Source organism: Sphaeramia orbicularis, chromosome 17, assembly GCF_902148855.1.
Source record: "Sphaeramia orbicularis chromosome 17, fSphaOr1.1, whole genome shotgun sequence".
Classification (NCBI taxonomy): Eukaryota; Metazoa; Chordata; class Actinopteri; order Kurtiformes; family Apogonidae; genus Sphaeramia; species Sphaeramia orbicularis.
The window spans coordinates 31,323,110-31,336,481 of NC_043973.1; the positions used below are offsets into that span (position 1 = coordinate 31,323,110).

At 39.3% G+C, this 13,372-nt stretch overlaps 1 protein-coding gene across 1 annotated transcript in view; it reads right to left on the reverse strand.

Moving 5' to 3' along the window:
* Nucleotides 1-8,439: 8,439 nt before the first annotated feature.
* The window catches only part of LOC115437024 (macrophage mannose receptor 1-like), a 36,646-nt gene continuing 31,713 nt past the window's right edge, over nt 8,440-13,372 (reverse strand). Inside the window, exons 28-32 of the mRNA XM_030160091.1 lie at nt 12,833-12,988; nt 11,380-11,496; nt 10,630-10,788; nt 10,469-10,498; nt 8,440-8,851 (exon numbers count right to left, since the gene is read on the reverse strand). Coding sequence (XP_030015951.1) covers nt 8,592-8,851; nt 10,469-10,498; nt 10,630-10,788; nt 11,380-11,496; nt 12,833-12,988 — 722 coding nt within the window. The 3' untranslated portion in view covers nt 8,440-8,591. The remainder of the gene's footprint in view (nt 8,852-10,468; nt 10,499-10,629; nt 10,789-11,379; nt 11,497-12,832; nt 12,989-13,372) is intronic.

The following is a 13,372-nucleotide window of genomic DNA, read 5'->3' on the forward strand; positions in this document are numbered from 1 at the left end:
TCTGGCTTTGTGACCTTACCGTGAACCCTTTTTCGCTAATTTCTAACCACGGCGCCTGTAAATAAAAAAACGAAAGTTGACAGTGAGGGCCGCCGCTTCCAGGAGAGATGGGAATTACAATTTTTTTTCACTTAAAATTGAGGCAATTATGTTTGCCTAATTTGTCAAGAGACTGTTGCCTTGTTTAAGGAATTCAATGTAAAGAGACACGAGCAGACAAAACATGCTAACGCATACGACAAGCTAGCAGGGAGTAAGCGTTCCGAAAAAGTGAAGCAAATTCAAGCTGCTTTAAACTCACAACAGTGACTTTTCATGTGAACCTGGGAGTTCAATGAATTCGCCACCAAGGCAGGCTACCAAGTTGCCAGGTTAGTTGCCTATAACTGCTGGTGTTGTGTACTTGTAGATGTGACACAAAATATTACTTTCTGAATGTTTTTTTCAAAGAGTAAGAATCATATGTTTTAATCTTAAACGTTAACAGACTTTACATTACTGAGTAATATATGAGTAATGATTACTCATATAAGTCATGTTTAAAATGAATGTGGGGTTAAGATTTTTATCAACTTCGATGTTTAAGATACGCTGTACAGTTTGTTCTATGTTATCTGACTCCAGATGTGAAAGGAAGGCAGAATTGTTTTTTTTTTTTTTTTCTATTTGTTCACACCTGAGTGGCTTAGATTTGGTTACATTGCCATTTAAAAAAACAATATTGTGACAATGAAAATAAAATTGTTGTAGAACAGCGCATTTATATGTAATTTTTACTGTTTAAAAAATGTCTGAAGGGACCACTGGCCCCTGGCAATGTCCACATTATCAGATCTGGCCCTCTGGACAAAAAGTTTGGACACCCCTGCTCTAGATGATACCAACATGAATGATGTGAAGTTCAGCATAGATGCAAACAGTAGAAATGTCAAAATTCTTTACTTTTACTCTTTTAGTACATTTCAGAGCTTGAACTTTTGTACTTTTGCTTAAATCAGCACTTCTCTTACACAAATATTTTTACACAAGTATCTGTTATTTCTTGCATATGTTCTTTGGGGTATTTTTATGCTTTTATTTGATAGGGGATAACAGAGGAGGCTTGGTCTGATTGCTCAGGGTGAAACATTGTGATTCACAGGTCATCACTAGAGTATCATTTTTGAACACACAAGGTAATCTACATACCTTGGTTTGGTTAGATTTAGGCATAAAATCATAAAAGGTTGGTGGGAAGAATTAAAATAACACAACATGCAACAGGATACAAACCCTGGTCTCCTCTGTGTAAGTCCTGCTGCCATAATCACCCCTATACCCCCTTTACAAAGGCTTTGATCTACTTAAAATCATCTGATCTACACAGAGGTCGCGTTAACCGAAAATATTCCGTCATTGACAGATTTTTTTTTTAAATGGACGGAAATGGATGGAAAACGGAAAATTCTGAAGGCCGTCCATCATTTTGACAGATTCAAATATTGAGGGTAATCTACTGTTAACCTTTCCTGCTCGGCTCGTCTGACTGTAGTCAGCGAGCACAGGGGAGATTTCCTCCAGGGCAGATGTCGGGTTAACTCCCTTGCCAGTAGTGGAAGACAGCATCTTTTATTTTATGCACAGTATATTGATGTTAGAACACTTTTTCCTTCTGTCCTCTTACACACTCATACTCAAAACTGCCGCTCCCTCACCTTGCTCGACCACTCACATCATATGCACACGCCACACACCGCTCTCGCACTTACAGGAACACATACACACACACCCTCACACACACACACACACACACACACACACACACACACACACGCACACCAGTCTCATAACACTACCAAAGAAAGTTTTCACACAATACTGTGAACAGAACCTGCTGCAGAATCACTGGTCTGTCTGTCTGTGAACAAGTCATCAAACATTCCATAACAGTATCCTACCTGTACAGAACCAACAGCACCACTGTTCACAACTACACTGAATACAACAGCGGTACTGCAGTCACATGACTCACCGTTAGTCCACCTGTAGTAGACCCCCTGGCCAGTTAGTCCACCTGTAGTAGACCCCCTGTCCAGTTAGTTCACCTGTAGTAGACCCCCTGGCCAGTTAGTCCACCTGTAGTAGACCCCCTGTCCAGTTAGTTCACCTGTAGTAGACCCCCTGGCCAGTTAGTCCACCTGTAGTAGACCCCCTGTCCAGTTAGTCCACCTGTAGTAGACCCCCTGTCCAGTTAGTTCACCTGTAGTAGACCCCCTGGCCAGTTAGTCCACCTGTAGTAGACCCCCTGTCCAGTTAGTTCACCTGTAGTAGACCCCCTGTCCAGTTAGTTCACCTGTAGTAGACCCCCTGTCTAGTTAGTCCACCTGTAGTAGACCCCCTGTCCAGTTAGTCCACCTGTAGTAGACCCCCTGGCCAGTTAGTTCACCTGTAGTAGACCCCCTGTCTAGTTAGTCCACCTGTAGTAGACCCCCTGTCCAGTTAGTCCACCTGTAGTAGACCCCCTGGCCAGTTAGTTCACCTGTAGTAGACCCCCTGTCCAGTTAGTCCACCTGTAGTAGACCCCCTGGCCAGTTAGTTCACCTGTAGTAGACCCCCTGTCCAGTTAGTTCACCTGTAGTAGACCCCTGTCCAGTTAGTCCACCTGTAGTAGACCCCTGTCCAGTTAGTTCACCTGTAGTAGACCCCCTGTCCAGTTAGTTCACCTGTAGTAGACCCCCTGTCCAGTTAGTCCACCTGTAGTAGACCCCTGTCCAGTTGACGGTGAGTGTGAATATTAATCAGTCAGTGTCCAGTCTTGTGTCATTGTTTAGCTGACTTTATCCGAAATTAGATGCTACTTTGCTAGCGCAAAATGTGAAGACAGGGAGTCTCCTTATTTTATAAAGCCCAGTAAATGTGATGGCATTGATAAACGCGGTTAAAAAAAAGAGGGACTGATGCGGTGAAGGATGACGGACAAGTAAGGAATAGGCCAGTTCTTGTGGCATTTGGTGTGTTTTATGTATGCATTTTCTACCTTTTATGTGTTATTAGATGGCATGTCAATTTGTGCGTAGATCTCTGGTTCACATAACCCGAACTCTAACCCTCAGTGCATGATAACACGCCAGTTAAAAGTGGCGTATTTAATTACGCGAGTCATGATATCACGTTGGTTTATCAGCCAGCAGCAACTACAGTTGCTGCATCACTGAGATGTTTTTGAACATTAAATACTACTAAAAATATCTCTTTATCATTAAAAAATAAAAATTTGAAATGACGGATAATAATATGTTATGACAGAATTTTTACAACCCTGTCCATCAAAATGACGGACAATAAAAATGTCTAGCGTAACCTCTGTACGGCATTTCGCACGGACTGTTTATTGTGTCACAATGTGCTGACGTTACTCAGGCAAAGGAAGACGACAGATGACGCGGAAGTGTTCGGATGAAGCACCGGGATTATAGAAGAAGTGAGCAGACAGGTGAGTGAATATAGCAATGATGACGAAAGACAAAAAAACACAATAAAAAAGACAGAAAATGTCATTAGTGTGGAAGCATTTCAGACTGAACAGCAGGTAAACACTGTGTCATATATCTGTTGTAACACTGCCCCTCCATAAAACAACATCACATTTCCGATGTAGCATCTTCTCATAAAACACCCAGAATGGAGCGGAGGAACCCAGATAAAATAGAATTAACATAGCGCAAATCAATGAGATTAACGTCAGTATACCTTACTAACATAACGTTAGCCCTGTGGAGGGCTAGGTTTCTGTTAATTATGGCTACTGTCAAATGTGTGGATAGTTTATTACAGTTTTCACAAGCATAGATTTAGGCAGTGAGCTGTGATTTGCATGGTTAATTTCCCAAAAGCACAGCCAAAATGGTGCACGGTTTGCTGAAAGCTTTCTCTTACCTTGTCACGGCCGAATTTTGGCAAAATCCAGCGACTTTTTGCTAAAATGAAGCAAATCATCCATTAACTGGATGCGTGTGTGTGTGTGTGTGTGTGTGTATGTGGGGTTATAGGGGTTATAGGTTATGGGACAGACAGATAAGGTGTGTGTGTGTGGGGGGGGCATTGCCTTGATTCTCCTGAATATAGCAGAAATGTGTAAAACTGTTCATGCATGGACTCGTTCTAAGTTCCCGTTCAAATGTTCTTGCCTCTTCTATGCCATAACACTTTCCTGTTAAGTCTAAATTGAAAATTCTGAAACTTACAGCTGCCAAAGTTCAGTTGCACATCAAAAAGACAATGTTTATGCCTTTTTCTAAAAAAAAATTATTAATGCCTTATATGTTTGATACTTACAAGAAACACTAAGTTGAAAGTAATAAAATTTTATTTATTAGGGACCGAGCCGAAAGGTAAGGCCCTCTCACACAGTGAGAGGCCTTGCCTGCAAGCAAGGCCCTATTGTTATTCGTTCGTTATGATATTATTATTCAGACACCACTTTGACCTGGATTTTGACCCCCTAAACACGCTCGAAAACTCACCAAATTTGGCATACATGTCAGGCCTGGCGAAAAATTTGATAAAATGTCAAAATTAACCCCATAGGTGCCAAAATGAGCTCTCTAGCACCCCCTAGAAACACAAAAACGGCCCTAGCGGCCAGTAGGAATGTCGTAGAAACATGAAACAAACGCCAAAATTTTCGTCTCATCAAGCCCGACAAATCACGTGCTGACACTCATAACCTAACTCGAACAGGAAGTCCAGAATTTGCCTTTCAAAGTAAAATGCTCAAATTGCAAACTTCCAGTAGGAATGTTGTAGACACACAAAACTAATGCCAAAACCTTCGTTTAATCGAACCCAACAAATCACATGCTGACACCTATGACCTATCTCCAACAGGAAGTTCGCAATATACCTTTAAAAATAAAAATTTTAAAACTAACTCCGATTACACCGTTTGTCGTATTGACTTCTAAATAGCACCAAAAGATAGAGTGAACCCTCCTCAAAAAAGTTACTTCACACTTTTTCCATAACTGTCTTAGTTTTTTTTTTAGAAGCCCGCAAAGTTGTGATGTTTGGAACTCATTTTTCACTTTGGAGTTTTTCCCCACATGTGACATATCTACGCATTCACGGGACTCACCACAACGCTCACATGCAAAATTTTTTGAGATAGGATGTACGGTTATTGATTTATAACAATTTGTTTATTTTCATACTTTTTCTACTTCAGACTGCCATTTGACCCCCTTAACATGCTCCAAAACTCACCAAATTTGCCATGTGTGTCATTGCTGGTGAACACTTTCATACAATATCAAATTTAACCCCTTGGGTGCCAAAATGGACTCTGTAGCGCCACCTATGTACTAAAAAACACACAAAATCTGCCCTAGCGGCCAGTAGGAATGTCACAGAAACATGAAACAAATGCCAAAATGTTGGTCTGATTGAGCCCGACAAATCATACACTGACACTCATGAGCTAACTCCAACAGGAAGTTGGCAATCTGCCTTTGAAAGTTACTCTACGTTTCTGCAATTACTGCTTATTCATTTCGGACTTTTAACAAAAAAGTTATACCTCATTAAATTCCCACAAGTCTGCAGAATCCAAAACTGAAAGAATTTTTCAGATACGACCTACAGTTATGGAATAATCGCGATTTTTTCAAGACTATGTTTAGTTTCACTTTCACAATGGCAAAATCCCTATAAAGTCTTGCTGGTGCAGAATTGCATGTCTGTCCATAATGCAGTGGTTCATGAAGTTGCCTATTGAGCAGAAAGACCCTAGGTCAAGTCCCAGGCAATCCAAATTTTTTTTTTTTTTTTTAAATTTTAAAACAGGTTTTACTGCATTGTATTGTGGATATTGGAAATTTTGCACACATTCAAAAGTACACGGAGTACATTTTTTCAAAATAAAACCCCAATTAAGAATAATACAAAATGTCTATTACATAACTTCTTTTCATTTTTATGACCAAACGCTCAACTGTTTGTACAATGTTTCTTCATTCAAAAGTACTCTTTCTCACAGACACACATGCTCACACAATAGGGTTTTTCCAAAATAAAAGCCTTAAATGTGAGAAATCATCACTTTCATGTTCAATTATTCACACAATTTCAATTCATTTTTCAAACTGATTCTTTCTCTCACATACAAAACAAATGCACATACACACAGTAGGGTTTCCAACATAAAAGTCTCATTTAAAGGTGATGGTGGTTTCAGCAGAGGGTCGCTGGTGTTCTGTACAGATGTAAGGAGGACAGACACTAAAGGGTGGGAACTGGTATCGGGACAGAGAGGTGTGAGTGGAGCTGAGGTGTGGACGGTCATGGGAGGTGGATCGCTGGGGAGGCGGGACGCCCGGTGCGAGGTCCCGCCCAATGCTGCTTGCAGCTTTAATTTTTATTTGTATTTGCAATTGCCTCTCCGAAAATGTTTATAGTCAAGAAAATACATTTTGTTGCGTTTGCACAATATGAATGTAACAAATAAAACTGTTAATTATCAAAAAAAAGAGAAGAAAACCAATTGGTGTTTCATTATTAAGTGAAATACCTTATTTCCTCTTGTGTATTTATAATTGCTTTTTAACCAAGCAAAAATAAGTTTTATCCGATTACTCGATTAATCGAAAGAATTTTCAATAGAATACTCGAATACTAAAATATTTGATCGCTGCAGCCCTAATTGTTGCTTTAAAAAATTGCAGGAGGGCCACTAGAGTTACAATATCCCTCTCAGATAGCCTCAGAATGTTTCATTTTTACCTCAGTTTTTCAAAAGGGAAACCCCCCCTTCCGCACCATCCCCACCGCTTGGTTGCTTTGCTCCCTCGCCTACCTATGCTCCCTCTTACTAATTTTTTCTAGAAAAATCCCTGATCACCTGTACACACCAACCAAGTTGCCCACCTGTTATTTCAACCAGCCAACCCTAATATGACAGGCTGGAACCAGCCCTGATCTGTTTCATGAAGAACAATTCAGTTGGTATCTTTTGTCCATTGTGTGGTTTATATACTTTATCATATAGCAGAGGATTGGGGGGATTTGTTGTCGGTGTAAGCCTCATTGGTAATTTTAATGTTTAAGGAACACTGCCGATTATTTTCCTTTTTTTTAGGTTTGTGAATGTGGCTATGCAAAGAATGTTCTGAATCTCTGTCTACCAGGTGTGAGTTATTGGGACATTACAGACTACAACATGACCATTTTGGCTGCAGATGCTTATTTTCATGCACATACTATCAATGCCCTTGTTCTTTCCAAACATAGACTGCTCTTAAAACACATTTAAGTAGATATCACATTGAATTGGGGCCAAAAATAAGTACAGAGCTTGGAACATTGATCTGTGTTTTGTGTCCAGAGAGTATCATATCCTCTACAAGAGATTATTTTACTCACATTAACAACCACTTAAGGCGATATGAAACTGTCACATGAATGTTTCATAATTGTTCTTCTCAAACCAACGTATGCACTACATCAGTGAAATCAGAGTTGAGTCATAGTTGTATTTCTTGCAGATGTAGCTTTGTTTAATGTTGTGTTAATACATCTCAGAGCTTAATAATCTGTTGCAAACATAAAAAATAAACTATGTACAGAATTAGTTAACACAGCAAACAATTTGTATGAAGTCACAGAGTGATTTGAAGTACAAAACCTTAAACATTGTTCTACTATATATCAGTAACTATAAGATTCTGTAGACAGTGGACCCACTATTTATAAAATCACACACATTGAAATTCATGGATTTGGTTCAATTTAAAACTGCGCAGATAATGTACAAAGTAAGAAATAATCTACTGCCAAAAAATATCCAGGGAATGTTCACTGAAAGAGAAGGAGGATACAATCTAAGGGGAGAGCTAAATTTAAAAAAAAAAACATAAATAAGAACAAGAATGAAAAGTATGAGCATAACAAGCTGTGGAGTGACTGTGTGGAACAATCTAGAACAGGAGATAAAGGAAAGTACAAACATAAATAGATTTAAAAAGAGGTATAAAGAATTGTTTCTAAATAGATATAGTATTTGGAAGATAAGGGATACAAATAGTATTGTCTCAAATACTATTCATGGTTTCTTGGAATTATGAGAGAGTAATCAGAATTTCAGAGATGTTCATATGTGTGAATGGATTAAAGTGAAGATAAATGTGAAGTCTAGATGGACTGGGATTGTGGGTGTGAAATTATGAAATGGATCTTATGATGCATTTAAATTATTCACTCCTTTGGCGACGTTAAAAAAAAAAAAAGTGCCTTAATCTTAAAAAACAAAAGTTCAGAAATATTGAAATGAGATGGTAGATATGTTTTTGTTTTTTTGTTTTTTTAATTTTTCATTATTGGTGTAAATGATCAATGCTGTACACATTTAAGTTGATGTGAGCAGTGTATTAGTTGAAAAGGATAGGCAAAAAAAATAAGCTTTTGCTTCTAGCCTATTCCTTTTTTGGTTTTTATGTTTATTACAATTAATGTACTGATTACAAGGATTGATGTAAAACCAAAAATAAATTCATTCATTCATTCATTTATTCATTCATTCATTCGGTGTGCCCCACTGGATTCTGTTCTCCCCTTTTCATTCATATAGTCATAATGGGCTGATGGTTGTCTTCCTCTGCATTGTCTACCAGTTTACTGGTATCAGCCACGTTCGGCTCTGACTGCTTGTTGCTTGAAAAGAGTGGGTTGTCAAATGTGGTTAACTTCTCAGGGATCGGTAAGCGATGACCAGATTTCTTGAAGATGAAGAGGGCGATGAATATCCCCATCACTATCCCAGTAATAACGATGACAGCTGCCAGAGCTATATGACTGCGGCGAAGAACAGGATTCTCATGTGCTGCACAGAGAAGAAACGACAATCATCAGCTGAAATGAAGGAACAGGGTCTTTTAGGCTGCATTCAGACTGCAGGTAAATGAGGCCAAAATCTGATTGTTTTTTCCCATATCATATGGGTCATATGTAGGGATGGGAATCAATAAGAATTTAATGATTCTGATTCCATTATCGATTTTGCTTATCGATCCGATTCCTTATCGATTCTCTTATCGATTCTCATTGGGTGAAGGAATAAAAGAGTACAAACGGGTGTGTTTGCATTAACTGTCTGTTATATTTCCATCTGCACAGAACATAGAACGTATACAAACTGTATAAATAATAAGAACAGATGACGAAGGTGGGATCGCAGAATCGTTAAGCAGGCAGGCAAACGATTCCAAGGAATCGAGCTACTGGGATCCGGTTCTCAAAAAGACCGGTTCTCGATTCCCATCCCTGGTCATATGGGTCCTGAATCTGATATGTATCTGATATTTTGCAATGCGATTTCAGTTTGAATGGCCAGGTTGCATTTATCCAACCTTTATGCTATTGAAATGTGACAAGTGTCGCAATTCTGTGATCCAGGAGGAGGAGCTGCGGGAAAAATATATTTGCTTCCATAAACACATTGCGTGCGTGCATGGTCACATATTACATCAGGACCTCTTTTGCACAGGTGGGTCGCATTTAGTTCATAGTCAAAACTGACAGAAGTCACATTTAATATGTAATACAAATGAGCACACAAAAAAATTGTATTTCACCAAAAAATCTGAATTATGCATTAAGACCTGCTGTCTGAATGTAGCCTAAAGGCGGCCATACACTGTGCGATTTTAGAGACGATTTCTCACTCGTGCGACTCTTTCTGTAATTGGGCCAGATGTGCCTCTAATCGTGTGTCGTGCTTTGTGCAGTGTACATGGGGTAAAGACAAGCGATGAACACCTACGACCACCTCACAACCAGCAATCGTGTGTTCGCAAGGAAAACGGAGCTGTTTGAAATTCTGCTCGCTCCTCGTGAGGGTATCGCACTGTCAAAGCAGTGCCACGAGCCCATGGGCCTCAAATTCTCACACTGTGCATGCGCCAATACAATAACGGCCAGCTACTGTAAGCTAATTCTAGGCTTACAGTAGCTGACTATTGGCCTAGTGCAGTTGAGCTTTTGCAGCTTCCCTCTTGTTCCCTTTGCTGTAGGACTGACAGCCCATACTGTCCACGTCTGGACAACCAATTCTTGCACCAAACACGTCTTTGTTTTTTCTTGTTTTTTGATTCCCTGCAGGTAATGGCACACATTGTCAAAGCAGCTCGTTGGTTTTTGTTTAGCACTACCATTTCGTGACTCACACCAATACACAAGCGTCTATGCACTTTCGGATTCCTTGGTATTTTAACGTTGTGTTTCTGGATACAACACTGGAACATGTCGTGCGTCCTCTGGTGTATGGTCCTACAGTGTGAGCAGTCAGGTCGCATACAAGCAGTGTGAGAACGTGAATCATTAGCCTGACTTTACCATTGATTCGCACAGTTTGAGATGGAGCTGCGTGCAACGATCGAAATAATCGCACAGTGTATGACCGCCTTAAGTCACATAAAGAAAAGGAGGAGGTGGAACTTACTGGTTGAAGGCGATGGCTTTGGTATTAACACTAGAGACAGAGAGAAGGAAAAAGTGATTGAGGGCTATTTATCTTAATTATTAAAGTAAGCACTTCAGACTTCAGATTATCAAATAAATCTCAAAAAAGTCAATACAGTGCAAACTGGGTCTGAACTTTACCTTTGCGTGTTTTGCAGATGTATGGTTTATTAAACCAGTGGAAGGCACTCCTCCATTTCCCATCTGAAAGTACAATCACTGCATTGTTGTATTCACTGGGTTGTCCTTCACCCCAGTTAGTGTAGTCCATTACTGTACCGTCCGACCATAACCACGCTCCTAAAGACAAATTCAAAGTAAAAATAGATAAATAAATAATATATTTTATGTTCCACTTCAGACATGTTTTGTTCACAAAGTATGTATTAAGTACACATGTAACCTATGAGAAATTAGCTGCACAAAGAGGTTGTAATTATTAAAAAATAAAATAAACCTTATTATTGTTGTTATCACTATTATTATTTAAAATTTTTTTCTTTATCACAAAATGCCGATGTATAACAAAACTAGGTCCCAACAAAATGTAGATGAATACTTGTTCACATATAAAATCAGTCAATAGTTACATTTCCATCTTTTCTAATTTTATTAATGTTTTTAATGTGTGCATTTAAAAAGTGGAAACATCGCAATTTCACACAAAAAAAAAAAGTCAATGTCTTCGGGTCATTGATAAAACACAACATTTGAGGTCATTGTGTTATAGGACAAATAACTAATGCATTAACTTGAAAAACTAGTCAACAAATGAATCTACAACAAAGATAATCAGTAGCTGTAAGCCCCGATGGAAATATGCATCAAATTCACATTTTCCTTTACGGCTTTTCTTTCATTTGGATGGAGACTCTGTGAATGTACCAGTACCTTTTTTACTCCTTATCAGTCCGATCCAAACAGTGTGGGCAGAATCATCCAACATTTTGATACTGTTGAAGATGAAATCTTGCTCAGAGGGATCTTCAATGCTGAGTAGTTTTGCATCTTCATTATACAAACAAACAAAGAAACAAAAAAGCAGATATGTCTTTAGTAGAGGTCTCATCAAACATTTTAGTGGGTTACAATAAATATAGAACATGGAGAGAAAATTAGTAATTTATTTTAAATATATAAGAAAAAAGAGAATTTTCTATTAAGTGATCATTAAATTAATGAAAATAGAAACACAATAAAATAAAACTGTCTCTTTACATAATCAGCACAAAGTTGGAAGAAGTAAAGTCTCCCATCTCCTCCTTAGAAGTTATTAATTTATAATAATTAATACACACACACACTACTCCATACACACATATATGCATATATCACAGTAGAGATTGAAATCCAGTAGGATTCGTAATCCTACTAGGACAGATAGGAATTTTAGTTTGTCCTATCTGTCGTAGTAGGATTACAAATCCTACTAGGACAGATTGAAATTTTAGTTTGTCCTAGGACAAACTGAAATCCTATCTGTCCTAGGGTTAAGGTTAGGGGTTAGGGTTAATCTTCAGATCCTAATTTCTTGTAGGATTTCAGTTTGTCCTAGGACAAACTAAAATTTCAATCTATCCTAGTAGGATTTGTAATCCTACTAGGACAGATAGGACAAACTAAAATTCCTATCTGTCCTAGTAGGATTACGAATCCTACTGGATTTCAATCTCTACTGTGACACATACATATACACATATGCAGTCACATGTATGAACACACATGCATACATGCATACATCATGAGGAGGCAGGTCAGAGGTCAGCTACGGCCAAACGCCTACAGAGGTTACGGCAGGTCCAGAAAAGTCCACTGACTGGCAAGAATAAGACGACCATTAGCACCTGTGCCCTGCCAGTAATCAGATACCCCACAGGTATAATATCCTGGACACTGGAAGAGATGTGAGCCACTGATATGAAGACAAGGACGCTCCTTACCACACACAGAGGGTTTCACCCTAAGTCCAGCATCCTGAGGATGTGCACGAAGCCAAACGAGGGGGGCAAGGACTAGTGAGCATCAGAGCTACTGTGTCCGAGGAAACAAACCTCCAGGAATATATCAAAAGGATGGCCCCCAGTGACCAACTGCTAAGTGAATGCCTCAGGTAACAGAAGCCCAGCAGGGAGGAGGAGCCAGAGGGGCTATTATGGAAGGACACGCCCCTGCATGGCATGGACCACCAGAAAACTGAGGAAGTGGCTGATATCAGGAAAACATACCAGTGGCTGATCTTATCTTATCTTATGTAACAGATGTGAAATTATATGACCCCCTTAGATTATAACCCTCCGTTCACTCAGTGAATATGTTTGAATATTACCTGAAACAAAGACCTTACCATGTCTGATGCAGCTAGCAGATGCATGGATCCAGTCAGTCTCCTCTGTGAAGAATTTATAACAGTAACCCTTAAATGGTTGCCAGTAAATGTCCCCCCCTTGTTGGTTATCAGGGCATACGCCTGGGAAATCTTTGATCTCTGGTGGTGGTTCATCTGTGAATAAGAGAAAGAATGATTACTCTGTTACAGCAAATAACAACTTCTCAAATTTGAATTCCTTTGCAATGAAGACAAAACTTGAAGGTGCGGGAGACTTTTGTGACCAATTTTTCATCAAATCTGTAAAACCTCAGTCATATCCTCAGTATCATGAATCTGTAAGTCTTTCTGTGAATACTCACCTGTATCTCTTTCATTACGGTGAACAATTTTCCAGTGCCATCCACCAGAAACAAACCATGTGTTTACAAACAGAGTCGGGAGGTAACTCGGGCATCTTAGTAATTTTGTCACGACGTGCACTGTGGGAAATGCCGGTTTGTGCCGCTGTCTGGCAGCGACAGCTGGAACAGACACAACACGGAAACGGCAGGAGCT